Source organism: Citrus sinensis, chromosome 3 (genome assembly GCF_022201045.2).
Source record: "Citrus sinensis cultivar Valencia sweet orange chromosome 3, DVS_A1.0, whole genome shotgun sequence".
NCBI classification, from domain to species: Eukaryota; Viridiplantae; Streptophyta; class Magnoliopsida; order Sapindales; family Rutaceae; genus Citrus; species Citrus sinensis.
The window spans coordinates 11,621,983-11,638,368 of NC_068558.1; the positions used below are offsets into that span (position 1 = coordinate 11,621,983).

Here is a 16,386-nt window from a genome sequence, read left to right on the forward strand (position 1 = left end):
TTAGTCCCTTCCATCACATGAAAGGTAGCTAGATGAATTGTTGATGTACGTATGAATTTTTAATGGAAGAGATAAAATATCGTTGAGAGAGGATTTAATCATCTAATTAATACTATGTTCACTGCTTATGATTAGTTCATAATTACATAAGCCTTCGAGTTTGCTATATATTCTGCATATAGTTACTCTGTTGATAAATATTTACAACCCGAAACGACGTATTATACAAGAAGTTAGGATTATTCAAAGAAAATTATACAAATGATAAATACAATAATTATGGACACATAATTTTCGAAATTTCAGAATCGTAGTCTTGGAAGTTTATAGAAATCATGCAGACTATTTCCTTAACATAGCTACATAACTATTCATTCTGTCCCGAAAAATTAATTATTCTCCCTAATAATAATTTGGATTGAGGTATATTCTCTTCCTTCCTTTCATTATTTTTATTCATTGGTTCAACACTGTCACGTAATCTGCACGTGCATGAAGTAATAAAAAAAACCTTGGGTTGAACCAGAAAATTATTCTTCTGGAAACTTTAAATTGTGATATCAACATTCAGCGTCCAGAAGAAATGGCTGAAATATGATATAATATAATACTTTTTTGGATCAAGATCTTCCTTCAGTTTTTTTTTCTTTTAATCTCTCATGGTCATTTAGATTTAGTAAAAAAATTGATTTAATCATAAATAAAATAATAAAAATTGATTAAATTATTAATATCAAAATTCTAAATTTAATATTGTCCATTTATTTCGATAAGACAGACCTAAAAAGGGGTGTTTGTCCTCTCACGTCTTATTTCAATCTTTACCCAAAGCAAAGAGAAGCAGTCAAACCATCGATCGCGAACGAGTAAATTAATAGTTTAGCATGCAACTTGTCTCCCTTTAGCCGTTATAAATAACGACGTGCCTCAGCACGATAATCATCTTCAATTAAGCAAACAAAATGTCATCTTCTTCAGCAATATTCTCCCTCTTGTTCTACTTCTCACTCATTTTCTCCATTTCTAGTGCCCAAGTTCCTGCCAACGAAACATTTAAGTTTGTGAATGAAGGAGAATTTGGTCCATACATTAATGAATACGATGCAAATTACAGAATGATAAGTATCTTCAACTCTCCATTCCAGGTTGGCTTTTACAACACAACACCAAATGCTTACACCCTTGCTCTCCGCTTGGGCGTGCAGCGAAGCGAACCAAATTACCGCTGGGTCTGGGAAGCAAACCGGGGCAAACCGGTTCGCGAAAACGCCACCTTTTCTTTGGGAACCGATGGAAACCTTGTCTTGGCTGAGGCGGACGGCACTGTCGTCTGGCAATCCAACACAGCCAACAAAGGTGTTGTAGGGTTCAAGTTGCTTCCAAATGGCAACATGGTGCTTCATGACTCAAAGGGCAACTTTATCTGGCAGAGTTTTGATTACCCGACTGATACTCTCTTGGTGGGCCAGTCTCTTCGCGTCGCTGGGGTCACCAAGCTCGTAAGCAGACTTTCCATTAAAGAAAACGTCGACGGCCCTTACAGCTTTGCAATGGAGTCTAATAGATTCCCACTTTATTATAAAAGCAGCAATGCTCCCCGGCCTGTTGTTTACTTCATTTTCCCTGGCCAATTTAGTGGCTTAAAGAATGTAACGTTCAATGCTGCCCCGGAAACTGATGAAGCTTTAGCTTATCAACTGACTCTAGATTCTTCATCCGGGGGCGGTCCCCTTTCGGCTAGGCCAAAATACAACGCCACAATATCGTTCCTCCGGCTAGGAGTAGATGGAAACCTCAAGATCTACACTTACTACGACAAGGTTGATTCGCAGCCAACAGAAATCACATTCACTCTCTTCGATAGAGACTCGATTTTTGAAACGGAGTGCCAGCTGCCGGAGAGATGCGGCAAATTGGGGGTGTGTGACGACAACCAATGCGTTGCTTGCCCGACAGAAAGGGGTTTGCTTGGGTGGAGCCAGGAGTGTGAGGCAAAGAAAGTGACATCTTGTAGGCCAAATGACTTTCATTATTATAAAGTCGACGGGGTTGATCATTATATGAGCAAGTACACAACTGGAACGGCCATTAAAGTTGAAGATTGTGGCAAGAAATGCACTTCGGATTGCAAGTGCTTGGGATATTTTTATCACCAGGAGAAATCGAGATGTTGGATTGCTTATGACTTGAAGACTTTGACTAAATTCCCCAACTCTACACATGTTGGATTCATCAAGGTTCCCAACATGTAATAATTATCAATATTGTACTGCTTGTTTTAAAAATAATAGATTTCGAGGAATAATTCAAGGTTAACACGAAGTTGTTAACTTGTTTGCCAATGAAATAAATAAAAGAATGATTGATGTATTGTTACTGAGGGTATAGACTTGTCTACTTCCAAGAGATTTTTTTTAACTATATTGTCATCCAATTGATCTAAACTTTGGATAAATCTTCCGTTTTTAAATGCACTAAAGTCATTGACGAAATTTTTACTCATTTCTCTTATTATAAGAAGATTAAATTATCACTTTTAGTAATTAAATTGACACATTCTTCTCAACAAACGGTGTTAATCAAAGTCAAAATAAATAATAATATCCATTAATCTAAAGACGGAGATTATAAATTTTGTCGTACAAATACCGACGTACAATTGAAGCTTCTGATGGAAATTTTTCATAACAAAATGGGCCAACTTCTAGGGATCTGTCTGTGTAGCTTAATTGTCCATGTATATCTTAATAGCTGAAATTGAGGTTGGGCGATTAAGTTGTGTCTTATATTAGTTAATGACAGAAATAATTTAAATTTATAAGTAGTATAGAATCCTTCACCTAATAGATAATTTTTTAAGTTAGATATCTTAACATCCGATGTCTATAGATATCTTCACGTCTGATGTCTAACCCTCAACATGTATAATAGGTTTGTGTATTTTTAAAATGTAGGGGTTTACAAATTACTAAAAAGAAATTTTAAGAGGAAGAGTCCAACTCTTCAAATAAAAGTAGTAAATGGGGTCTAGTAGATCACGTTTTCTTGAGGAAATGTTTAATGTGAGTGGTGTCCTCAACACCCTGGAAATTCGAAGTCTATAAGTATACTTTCAACATAAGTACAAGAACTCATCAACTAATTACTAATAAAAAAACAATTAATTAAGATGCTTGATCATCACTAGATTATAATTATGCCTCTTAAAGCATCTTATATGCCACCAATATAAGGATAAAGATCTTCTTCTGATTTGAGCTCTCATGAGTTTTTAAAAATCTTGTGTCATGTGTTGTTAAGTGATAATGTATAGATATTATTTAACTTCTTTATTTTCTTTATTTATTAACTACCAATCACTCACATATATTTTTACTCAGAAGGAGATCAGATAATTAGAGAATCATAATTTCTAATATAAAACCAATTAATTAAGATGTTGAATCATCACTAGATTGCAATTATGCCTCTAGAAGCATCTTTCATTGGCATATATATACGCTAATAAATGAAGACGCACGCACCCCACTAAACAGAAGGCCACAATGCTCATATCTAATGACAACTTATCAGCAAAAAGATAAATTTTAGAATACATCTAATGTACCATGTCAGCTATACAATAAGTAAATAATGTCATGTTATGTGTGTATTTATTTTGTAAACTATCATGCAAGTGATGGTTGTATTAAATTTAATTACACATGTCATGCATGCATCAATTAGTTGTAATACGTATGAGTTATTCTAGAATTTCTTCAGTAAAAGATGTGTGATTAGGCCATTTTTAACATTCTTTCAAAAGATTTATGTATGCAACAAATAAAATATGTCAAAATTAAACAAAACTAAAGTAGTATTGAAAGCAGCTCGTCATACGTTTTCTATTTCCCGCAGTGGCGAAGGCCTCCAAATCCAATTATTTCCTTCATTTTCGGTGGCTTTGAAGTTTGAACGGCATCTATAATTGCATTGCATTGGATAAAGACAGGCAATCGGCCACGAGTAAATTAAAGATGCATGTATGATTGTCTTCTCCTCTGCTCCACCAGTGGACGGATGCAGCGTAGAACCAGCTGGATCCAGCTGGTTTTTGAAAATTTTTTGATGATTATCTTAGAGAAAAAAAATTATTTATTTATTATTTAAAAAAATGCTTCTTTTAAAATATAAAATTATGAAAGTATCCCAGTTAATTTTAAAAGATTTCAGGTTACCTCTTGTATAAACGTCTAATTCTAAATAATTTAATTGACTATTAAAATATTATGAAATTAAATAAAGGCAAAAGACAATAGATATTAAAACAAAATTAAAAAAAAAAAGATTCACTTTACTCTTTTCGTTTTTCTTGATTATTTTGGGTGCTTTGAATCAAAAGTACTTTCTTTATTTATTTTGTTTGTCACGGCAGAGATAAAATAGTTGATCAGAGCAGCGCATGTGTGTCAGGGCATGGAATGTAATTACATCCCAGTCCTCATAAATCAAAAGGACTTACTTTCAATTATTTAGTCTTTCAAAATTAATCTCTAAATTGTGAGTCTTAACTAATTCTAATTTTAGTCCTAGCATCTTTTATGTAGGTTCAAAATTCTTAATTTTATCATGTATTCAAGTTGCTTTCAAATGTCAACATGGTGCTTCATGACTCAAAGGGAAACTTTATTTGACAGAGTTTTGATTATCCGATGGATACTCTCTTGAAATCTCAAGATCTACCCTTGCGATGAAAGTGCTGATTGGGGTCCAACGCAAACGACATTCACATTCTTTGACAGAGATTCAGATTGGGACATTACAGAGTGTCAGCTGCCGGAGGGATACTGGGAACCGCCAACTTATGCGTGGATGGGCTCACATTTTTCCTTAAAGCCGGAGGATTGGGGGGCTCCAATTGCTATGATCGTTATCTAGAAAATGGGCGGCTCTCTGAGAATTTGGAAGCCAATAATTTCCAATTCTGTTTGAGCTACCATCCCATTGTTTTGTAATTTCTGTGTCTAATGTAAAGTTTCTTTTTTATATTTTAATTTCAATTTGACTTTGTCAATTATCAATCAATGCTTTCGTTTGACTTTCTGGCGCCACGTACATTTGCCTGCCCACTGCCCAGTTTTATCTTATGCTTTGTGGGGGCAAAAAAAAAAAGTTTCCATCTCATCAGCTTCCATAGATTAAGATAAATATTTTATTCGTTATCGTAAATCACACATTGTTTCGAGTCAAATGGTATTTTGAGCCAGTTGAATTCAATGTCTGCAAATATGAATCAGTGTGTAGCGTGCCCTACTGAGAATGGTCTGCTTGGCCGGAACAAAGAGTGCGAGGCGAAGAAAGTTGCTTCTTGTAAGCCAAATGATTTTCATTATTTATACGGTTGAAGGAGTCAATCATTTTATGAGCAAAGTATACAAGGGAACAATGTACTTCGGATTGCAAGTGTTCGGGAAAATTTTATCACCAGGAGACTTCGAAATGTTGGGTTAGGATTTGAAGACTCCGACTGCAATTTTACAGTATCAATTAAAAATAGTACTAACTTTTTACCTAACATTATAACAACATATGATTTTACTGTCATTTTGTTACTACGGCAATGGATTCTTCGATTCAAATATCAATACTCTGTAATCATTTTATGTGAAGCAGATGGTTACCCATTGTATATAAGTATTTGCCTTTTTTTTTTGTTGTTTTTTGGTAGCTCGATTTTCGGCCTTATTTTTCGGATTGGAGCGATTGTAAAGCTTGTTTTAGTACGATAATAGATTTTGTGTCCAATGTTAACATGAAATGAATGGAGAGTGTTAATTTGTTTGTCAATAAAACAATTAAAGGAATGAATGAAGTCACTGGGGCAGAGCTTTAATTATCTACTTTGACCGACTCTCCCAAATCCAATTCGTACTGAGGGTCGACCTTTCTGTTCTTCGAACAAAATTTTGGACCAAATTGTCACCGGATCGATGTAGACTCTCAATGAATCTATGGTTCTGCTGTATTCTCCACTTGCTTACTTTATAAAAGTCGTATCCGTAGTGTGCTAGGGTGGGTAAACAAAATCTAATCTAATGTACTCGATTCAACTCAATCCAACTCAATATAAATTTATTGAGTTGGGTGAGTTAATATGGGTTAATTGGGTCAAATTTTTATAAACCCAATTAATAATTGGGTTGAGTTACATTAGACATGATAAATTTTTTTAATCCAACCCAACCCAAACCATTTAAATAATAATAATGAAAATATGTTAATTCTTAACTGCAAAACCGTAAAGCCTAATCGGCTAACCTACATTTTAACCTCTCTTTTTTTCTTAATTACATGAGACTATTACTCATATTACATAATACTATAACTGATATTTACAAATTAATTTATTGTTGAGATTAGTTTACATCAATTCTAATGAAGCATTGCTCAGATTTTTAACCCTCATAAATATTTGAGAGATGTCTACTTACCTCACACTTGGTAAAGGAGAAGATTACATTCACTCAATTATACATAATTAACGAAGGACTTACCCCTACAATGTATTTGTGGGGGGTTTGAACTGCTTTTATAAAAGAGACTTTGGCCGGGTGGTCAGGGCTGCTACTCTTCAAATGTGGGGCAGCATTTTAACCTCTTTTTATTTTTTTTTATAAAAGAGACTATTTTATTCTCATATCTACTGCCTAGATTATAATTCAAAAACTAAAATCACCCTCTTAAATCTCAATTCTCAATTAAAATAATGTATTTCTTTCATTTATTCATTCTTAATTGTAATTTTAACTTGCAATATTGAATTGGTTTATTTATTTTCATAGAATATGCATGTCTAGAAGTTCATTGTCAAAGGTTTCTTAATTTTAAGATGGTAGACTTTAGTTTTCTTTATCAAACACTAGACGATAAATGAAAATTTCATATTATAATATTTTATATTTGATTTTAATAAGTTTCATTTCAAATTTCATATCTTTTTCTTTATTTTAGTTTTTAATTTTTAATTTTACCTTCAATCCAATCAACTCGACCCAACTCAATCTGATAAATTAAGAGTTGAATTGGATTAGGTTGAACATATTTATTCAGTTGAATTGGATTGATTTTATTTCAACCCATTCAATAATGGGTTGGTTGGATTTTGACAAGCCTTATTGTTAGAGTGCAATTTATGCACTAGTTTTGCATTGTTTACTTCCTTTAATATCGATGTTTTGCATTTAATAATAGTGATTTACTTGTGTTTGATTTTTGTAGGTGCAATTCTATTGATTGATGCTAAAATTGAGCTACAAGATGATGTTTAAGGATAATTGTTTTCCTGGAGAAATTATGAGCTTCAGAAGAACTTTATTGATAAGGCGTGAGCGCGTGTTGTCATCTAAGGACTTGCAGTTTTTATTTTAACGTGTTTTTATCTTTTTGGTTATTTTTGTAATTTTAAATTTAATATTTAGATAATATTTTAGATATTAATATTTTATTTTTGGAAAAACCCTTGGAAAAACAAGGGGAGAAGGAGATTTTTGAAGGGGGAAGAAAAAGAAACCCTAAATCTAAATTTTTATCGTCTCTCTATGAAAAACTAAACTTATTATTCTGGTTGAAGGTTAATAAAGGTTTGATTCATCATTACTATGATATCTTTCTTATGCTTTAATTGTTTTATTACTTTTTGGGTATTTGTTTATTCTCTAAATGTTAAAGTGCAATTTATGCACTAGTTTTGCATTATTTACTTCCCTTAATATCAATGTTTTGCACTTAATAATAGTGATTTACTTGTGTTTTACTATTGTAGGTGAAATTCTATTGATTGATGATAAAATTGAGCTATAAGATGATGTTTAAGGATGATTGTTCTCTGGGAGAAATTATGAGCCTCAAAAGAACTTTGTTGATAAGGCGTGGGAGCGTGCTGTCAATTGCAGACCTGCAGTTTTTAGTTTAACGTGTTTTGTATTTTTGGTTATTTTGTAATTACGAATTTAATATTTCAGATATTAGTATTTTATTTTAAATAGAATTCTAGAGGAGAAGAGAGAGAGAGTATTTAAGGGAGGAATTTATTGTGAAAAAGGGGGATGTGGAGAAAAAGAAAGAAACCCTAGATCTAATTTTTCTCTTATCTCTATGAGGAACTAAACCAAAATCTCACAGTAATAAAACTAATTCAGAGAATAAACAAATACCCAAAAAGTAATAAAATAATTAAAACATAAGAAAGATCTCACAGTAGTGATAAATCAAAGCTTCATTATCTTTCAACCAGAAAAATAAGTTTAGTTCTTCATAAAGAGAAGAGAAAAATTAGATCTAGGGTTTCTTTCTTTTCCTCCAATCCAAAATATCTCCTTTTTTCACAATTGATTCCTCCCTTAAATACTCTCTCTCTCTTCTCCTCTAAAATTCTATTTAAAATAAAATACTAATATCTGAAATATTAAATTCGTAATTACAAAAATAACCAAAAATAGAAAACACGTTAAACTAAAAAATGCAGGTTCGCAGTTGACAGCACGCGCCCACGCCTTATCAACAAAGTTCTTCTGACTCTCTAAATTTCTCCAAGAGAACAATCATCCTTAAACATCATCTTATAGCTCAATTTTATCACCAATCAATAGAATTGCACCTACAAAAGTAAAACACAAGTAAATCACTATTATTAAGTGCAAAACATCGATATTAAGGGAAGTAAACAATGCAAAACTAGTGCATAAATTGCACTCTAACAAATTCCCCCACACCAAGATGATGCTTGTCCTCAAGCATATAAGTCAAGATTAATTCCAAATCTCCACTCAATTCTCATCTCAACTCATCCAAAAACAATTTTAAGCAAGCAAACCTCAAGAAATTAAGTCGATCAACATTCGAGAGACAAGGATTTTAGAGCATAGAATTTCATAAGATAGAATAAGAACATTCAACCACCAAGAAGATCCATTCAAAATTCAAGTGCAACAAGATTTAATAGCCCTCTCAATAACTTCACTCTATGCACTCAAAGTGTTTAGGGTGTCATTTATTCACTCAAATCAAATCAAAGAATGCTATTACCATAAGATTGCTCATATATCACATCTCAATCCACAAAACATGAATAAAATGCAAAAATCTAAGGGTCTTAAAATGGTTGTAATGGGGTTAAATAGGTTAAATGAAAAAGAAAGGTCCATGAAAGAGAAAAAAAAGATCAAAATGAGAAGAATGAACTCATTGAATGAACTTATGATATCAAAATGCTTATTTCTACTCAAGTCACCAAGAATGTAAACTTCTTCTTTTTTTTCGATTTTTCTTTTTTTTCTTTTTTTTTTCTTTTTCCTCTTTTTTTTCTTTTTCCTTTTTTTTGTTTTGTTTTTTTTTTTGAATCAAAACAAAGAAACGAACCTTGCACAATTTAATTCAAGCATAATGCTTGTTGATCTAATTGAGAAACTTTAATACAAGGTAGAAAAAGCAACAAAATATATCCACACAATGAGTCCAAAAATCTCCTTAAATTGAGGCTCAAAAAGAAGAAAAATGGTTAAGTAAATGGAGAGAATTAGATGGGTAATGGTTAAGGCTCAAACAAAGGTAGCAATTAAAGGTCTTCGGGTAGAGAAAAAGGAAAATGCGAGAATAGAAAAATGGTAAATGGTTTGCCCTTATCATTTTAATGCATAAAATCCCGTAACGTGGCTTCAACATGCATAACAAAGCAAGTTCTAGAATAAACAAACTAGGATTGATATTCACATAACAAAAATAATTATAGCAAAGTGGTTGCTCATAGGCTCAAATCTTCACAAAGTTGGTAAATTTGCCATCAAATCATGTACACTCTTCAAATGAATCAACCATCAACAGTGGTGTAGAATGAGAAGAAGGTATGAGTGAGAAATAAAAGGAAAGGTAAAAAGGATAATAAGCGAGAAAGATGTATGTAGTAAAAAGAAAATTGAAAGATAAAATGTGAGTGATGAAAGAATATGATAGAAAAAAATAGATGTAAATAATTTGAGATAGATGGGAAAAGAGTAGTGAGAGAGAAAGGAAAAGAAAATTAATAATATATGAAGAATACTAACTCAAAAATCATTTAAGGATGAGTAGAGTGAAAATAAATGAGTAGAGTGAAAATAATAATTCCAGGCATCAATAATGCAAAAATCCCTCCCCCACACCAAGAACTTACATTGTCCCTAATGTAAGATAATCAAAGCTCACATAAAAATTAAAGCGTAAGGATAAAAGATTAAAGGCAAAAAGAAACTTCCCTGAATTGTGAGCTTTGATCCACATAACGTCTATGGGCTTGGCGGAAATGGTGGGGTAAATCCCACACTCTCGAAGTATGCGGCCAAATTCTGCTCCATCTTGTTCAGCTTGTGCTCTATTTTTTCTAACTGAATGCTCAAAGGTGGTGCAGATGTAGAAGGAATAGTTGGTGGGGCAGCAGTGTCGTCGTCAAACTCATCATCAGAGGTAGCACCACTCCTAGCATAAAGCTTCTTTGGAGGTTGAGTGGGTCCTGGTTCAGTAAACTAAAATCTCCCCTCCTTGAATTCGACAACACCTGTTCTTTCAAACACAGACATATCCAAAAATTCCTCTTTTTCTCTTGTTGAGTCGCGAATGCGAGGCACCCTCCGAGATTGGATTCCGCAAGTGGCAAAACACTCATGCTTTTTCCATGTTTCGATCTTTGTCTTACGGCTTAGCGTGAATCCGAAATTGTGTTCCATGGAACCATAGTGGGAGCGGCAATCTTCGATTTCTTTGCGACGGGTGTCTTTTTAGATGACTTGGAATTAGATGCTTTCCTCTTCGGCATTGTTACAATGATTGCACTCACGGATTTCGATTTACCCGGCTGGAATACAGGTCGTAGGCTGGTTGCGTTGTGATTGCTGCTCGGCTGGAGCTTGCTTGATGGACGCGGGATGGCGCTGATTGTGTTGCGCGCGCGCGCTGGGGCTGCTGGATCTGCGCGCTGCGTGGGCTGTGTTGTGCGCGAGAACTGGGCTGACGCTGGTTCTATGCGCTGCTGGATGAAGGCTGGATCTGTGCGTGCAAGTTGCTGCTTGCTAGACGTGGGATGCTGGTGCTGCGTTGCGTTGCGCGCGCGGGACTGATGCGCTGCGCGATGGTGATGGCTGGAGCTTGCTGCGCGCAGGCTGGTTGCGTTGGTGACGCTGATTCGTGCTGCTGGGGCTGCGTTGTGGGATACTGCGCGCTGCGGGTGGAACTGAATCTGCGCGCGCGAGTTGCTGCTCGTTGGTCGCGGGATGCTGGTGCTGCGTTGCGTTGCGCGCGGCTGCTGCTGATGCGTGGGCTGCGACTGCTGGTTACTGGTTGTTGCGGGTGAGAAAGATAATCAACAGTGAAATTTTTTTTTTTTTTGAATTAGGGATTTGTGAACAGTGATTTGTGATTTTTGTGTTTTTTTTATTTTTTTTAAATAAAAATATATATATATATATATATAAAAGAAAGAAAAGATAGAAAAAATAAATAAATAAATACATTGCTATTTTTTTTTTTTTTAGTGATGAATCACTTTGAAACACTAAAAATTTCAGAAGTACTTTTCTAATAAGCACGTGGGCACGCCTTATCAAAAATTTTCTTCTGACCAAAATAAGCAAACACATTAAATTTTTTTTTTTTTGAGACACTAAAAATTTCAGAAGTACTTTTCTAATAAGTACGTGGGCACGCCTTAAAACTATTTTACTTTAAAAATTTCAGAAGTACTTATTAGTTAAAACGTGGGCACGCCTTATCAAAAATTTTCTTCTGACCAAGATAAGCAAACACATTAAATTTTTTTTTTAAATCTGAATCAAAACTAAAAGAAGATAAAACAAAAACCAAAATAAACAAATCATTTGGGTTGCCTCCCAAAAAGCGCATTTGTTTTATGTATTTGGCTAGACACATTTATGCATCAATCTCCATAATTGGGACTCTCAAGAGCCACATCCTCCACAATATTCACCGAAAAACCTTCATAAAAAGGTTTTAAGCGATGACCGTTAACCTTAAAAACTTTGTCAGAGGTCGGATTTTGAATCTCAACTGCACCATGAGGAAAAACATTAGTAACAATAAAAGGTCCAACCCAGCAATAACGTAATTTACCCAGAAAAAGTTTAAGTTTAGAATGAAAAAGAAGAACTTTTTGACCAACAGAGAACTCGTTTCTCAAAATCATTCTATCATGAAATGTCTTCGTCTTTTTCTTGTAAAAAACTGCCTGCACTATAGGGTTAATAACATCCACAGAAAATACCGAATGTTCCTCACTAGGATATTTCATGGCATCATTCATATTGAATTCTATAACCTCTCTATCAAACTCCATAGTGAGAGTCCCTTTATGTACATCTATTTAAGTCCTAGCAGTCTTAAGAAAATGTCTTCCTAGCAAAATTGGGACAAAATTAGAGGAGTTATCCTCTTCTATATCAAGTACATAAAAATCAGCAGGAAAAACCAACTCATTAACTTGTACTAAGACATCTTCTAATACCCCATCAGGATATGCATTAGACCTATCGGCTAGTTGAATTATCACGCCAGTTTCTTTTAATGGACCAATATTCAAAGATGAATAAATAGAACGAGGCATGACATTAATAGAAGCTCCTAGATCTAACAAAGCCTTTTCAATTCTAACACTACCAATTTTACAAGGGATAGTAAACATACATGGATCCTTGCACTTAGGAGGTAGTTTCTTTTGAAGAACTGCTGAAACATTCTCCCCCATGTGAACTTTTTCATCTCCTCTTAATTTTCTCTTAGAGGTGCATAGTTCCTTAAGGACTTTAGCATATTGAGGTATTTGTTTTATAGCATCTAATAAAGGAATATTTACCTCAACCTTGCGAAATGTCTCAAGGATGTCTTTCTCTTGTTCCTCCTTCTTGGATTTTGCAAACCGGCTTGGAAAAGGAGGAGGTATCACAATAGGTAAAGGTTTCGCTCTGGTGGGTTGCGCATCTTGAGATTTAGGCATCAATTCATTATTCTCAAGCTCATCTTCTACATACTTTGTTACTTTCTTACTAGGCTCTTGCAACTCCGTCCCACTTCTAAGGATGACAGCACTAACGTTTTGCTTTGGATTCACCTCAGATTGTGAAGGCAATCTCCCTAATACTTGAGACTCCAGACGGCTCACTGTAGTCGCCAATTGACTCATTTGGTTCTCCAAGTTCTGAATGCTTGCTGTAGTTGCCTGCTGAAATTGTTGAGTGTTAGTCGCAAGTGATTTAACAATTTCTTCAAGAGATATACCTGACTTGGAGTTTGACTGTGGAGGTGTTGGTTGTCTTGGTGGATACTGTTGTGGGAATCCTGACGGCCTAACTCCATAGCTGAAGTTGGGATGATCCTTCTATCCCGGATTGTATGTTTGTGCATAAGGATCATACCTCCTCTAAGGCATGCCTGGAAATCCTTCAATTGCATTGGCTTGTTCAACGGGTTCTTCTTGAAGTGTAGGACACATATCAGTTGAATGACCTATATTGTAACAAATGCCACAAGTCTTCACCTATTGCACATTACCTACAACAAACTTTTCCACAAGAGAAGTAAGTTTATCTAAACGTTGTTCAACAGAAGAAATATTTACCTCATTCACCTTTCTTGAAATGAGATCTTGCCTACTGCCAAATTGTTGTGCATTGGCAGCCATATTTGATATCAACTCCCTTGCTTGAGTAGGGGTCTTGTTCACCAACACGCCTCCACTAGCAGCATCTATCATACTTCTATCCATCAATGACAGTCCTTCGTAAAAATATTGAATAAGAAGTTGATCAGAAATCTAATGCTGAGGACAACTGGCACACAATTGTTTGAATCGCTCCCAATACTCATACAAAGTCTCCCCAGGAAGTTGTCTGATCCCACAAATATCTTTTCTAATGTTGGCAGCTCTTGAAGCAGGAAAGTACTTCTCAAGGAACTGCTTCTTCAAACCATTCCACGTTGTAATCGATCCAGAAGGCAAGTAGTACAACCAATCTTTAGCTAGCCCATCTACAGAGAACGGAAAAGCACGCAGCTTAATCTGCTCTTCAGTCACGCCTTGTGGTCTCATACTTGAACACACAACATGAAACTCCTTAAGATGTTTATGAGGATCTTCACCTGCAAAACCATGAAACTTGGGTAATAAATGAATAAGACCAGACTTTAATTCAAAATTTACTTCCAAATCTACATATTGGATGCAGAGTGGTTGCTGATTCAAGTCTGGTTCAGCTAACTCTCTAAGAGTTCTTTCTACATGTGCAAGTCTATCCATTACTTGTTCTTCTGAATCGCTAGATGATTCAACTAAATCAGGCACTGTATCTGTTTCAGAAAGCAAAGGCGACGAGGATCGTTGCTTAGCTCGCTTCGTCTGCTGTCTCAGCTGGCGAGCTGTCTTCTCAATTTCAGGATCAAACGAAAGTGTACCTGTACGAGAAGAACGAACCATACACCAAGTGAAACGTAAAAAGGATTAAATAAACGACACCAATCCTCGGCAACGGCGCCAAAATTTGATGGTTGTCGAAGCCAACAAAAATAAATTGCTACTCTAAATAAATTGTGTATAGTGATTGAGCAGGGTCGTGTCCACAGAGATCGGTAATTATTTAAATCCTTTTGAAACGTAAAACGTAAAATGGGGGAATTGTTGACAATAATAAAAATCAAATTAAAATAACAAGAATGTAAATTAAAGTTGTAATTCAAATTGGAGAAAGTTCTGGTTGAAGGAATTAACTCAGCTTGATTCGACTACTGATCATTGATTCAAATATAGATTATTATTACTTATGAATAGACCGGTTATAGCTATTGAGACACTCTAATAGCCAATCTCTCCTTAATTAGTCTATAACCAAGGTACGACCGTTGGATATTTCCCTAATCAATAGACAACCCTAGATACGATCATAGGATTTAATCAATTGACAGCCTGAAAAATCAGAGAGACTCAAATCCTAATCAACACATATGATGATTCATTTAAATTAGATTGTTTATTCTCATAACACAACTCACTGCTATGTTATTTGTCACAAACATTAAAATCTTCATATGATGAATCCTTTAATTGACAATAGATTAAGTTGATAATTAAATAGTGGCCAATTACCTAATTAACAAACATAATCATGAAACTAATTCAGAGAATAAACAAATACCCAAAAAGTAATAAAACAATTAAAACATAAGAAAGATCTCACAGTAGTGATGAATTAAAGCTTCATTATCCTTCAACTAGAAAAATAAGTTTAGTTCTTCATAAAGCGAAGAGAAAAATTAGATCTAGGGTTTCTTTCTTTTCCTTCAATCCAAAATCTCTCCTTTTTTCACAATTGATTCCTCCCTTAAATACTCTCTCTCTCTTCTCCTCTAGAATTCTATTTAAAATAAAATACTAATATCTGAAATATTAAATTCGTAATTACAAAAATAACCAAAAATAGAAAACACGTTAAACTAAAAACTGCAGGTTCGCAGTTGACAGCACGCGCCCACGCCTTATCAACAAAGTTCTTCTGACTCTCTAAATTTCTCCAAGTGAACAATCATCCTTAAACATCATCTTATAGCTCAATTTTATCACCAATCAATAGAATTGCACCTACAAAAGTAAAACACAAGTAAATCACTATTATTAAGTGCAAAACATCGATATTAAGGGAAGTAAACAATGCAAAACTAGTGCATAAATTGCACTCTAACAAAAAGGGGGATTGAGATTGGAGAAAAAGAAAGAAACCCTAGATCTAATTTTTCTCTTCTCTCTATGAAGAACTAAACTTATTTTTCTGGTTGAGGTTAATGAAGCTTTGATTCATCACTACTGTGAGATCTTTCTTATGCTTTAATTGTTTTATTACTTTTTAGGTATTTGTTTATTCTCTGAATTAGTTTCATGATTATGTTTGTTAATTAGGAAATTGGCCACTATTTAATTATCAACTTAATCTATTGTCAATTAAATGATTCATCGTATGAAGAATTTAATGTTTGTGACAAATAACATAACAGAGAGTTGTGTTGTGAGAATAAACAATCTAATTTAAATGAATCATCATATGTGTTGATTAGGATTTGGGTCTCTCTAGTTTTTCAGGCTGTCAATTGATTAAATCCTATGATCGTATCTAGGGTTGTCTATTGATTAGGGAAATATCCAACGGTCGTACCTTGGTTATCGACTAGTTAAGGAGAAATTGGCTATTAGAGGGTCTCAATAGCTATAACCGGTCTATTCATAAGTAATAATAATATATACTTAAATCAATGATCAGTAGTCGAATCAAGCTGAGTTAATTCCTTCAACCAGAGCTTTCTCCAATTTAAATTACAACTTTA

The 16,386-nt window shown here is 34.4% G+C and overlaps 1 protein-coding gene and 1 non-coding gene across 2 annotated transcripts in view; both read left to right on the forward strand.

Moving 5' to 3' along the window:
* Positions 1 to 933: 933 nt before the first annotated feature.
* Positions 934 to 16,386, forward strand: part of LOC102620079 (epidermis-specific secreted glycoprotein EP1-like) — a 29,004-nt gene continuing 13,551 nt past the window's right edge. Inside the window, exon 1 of the mRNA XM_052437943.1 lies at positions 934 to 2,237. Within this exon, the coding sequence (XP_052293903.1) occupies positions 963 to 2,237 (1,275 nt within the window). The 5' untranslated portion in view covers positions 934 to 962. The remainder of the gene's footprint in view (positions 2,238 to 16,386) is intronic.
* LOC127901600 (small nucleolar RNA R71) lies at positions 13,830 to 13,936 on the forward strand. Its single transcript, XR_008053844.1, has one exon. It is a non-coding gene; the product is annotated as a small nucleolar RNA R71 (small nucleolar RNA).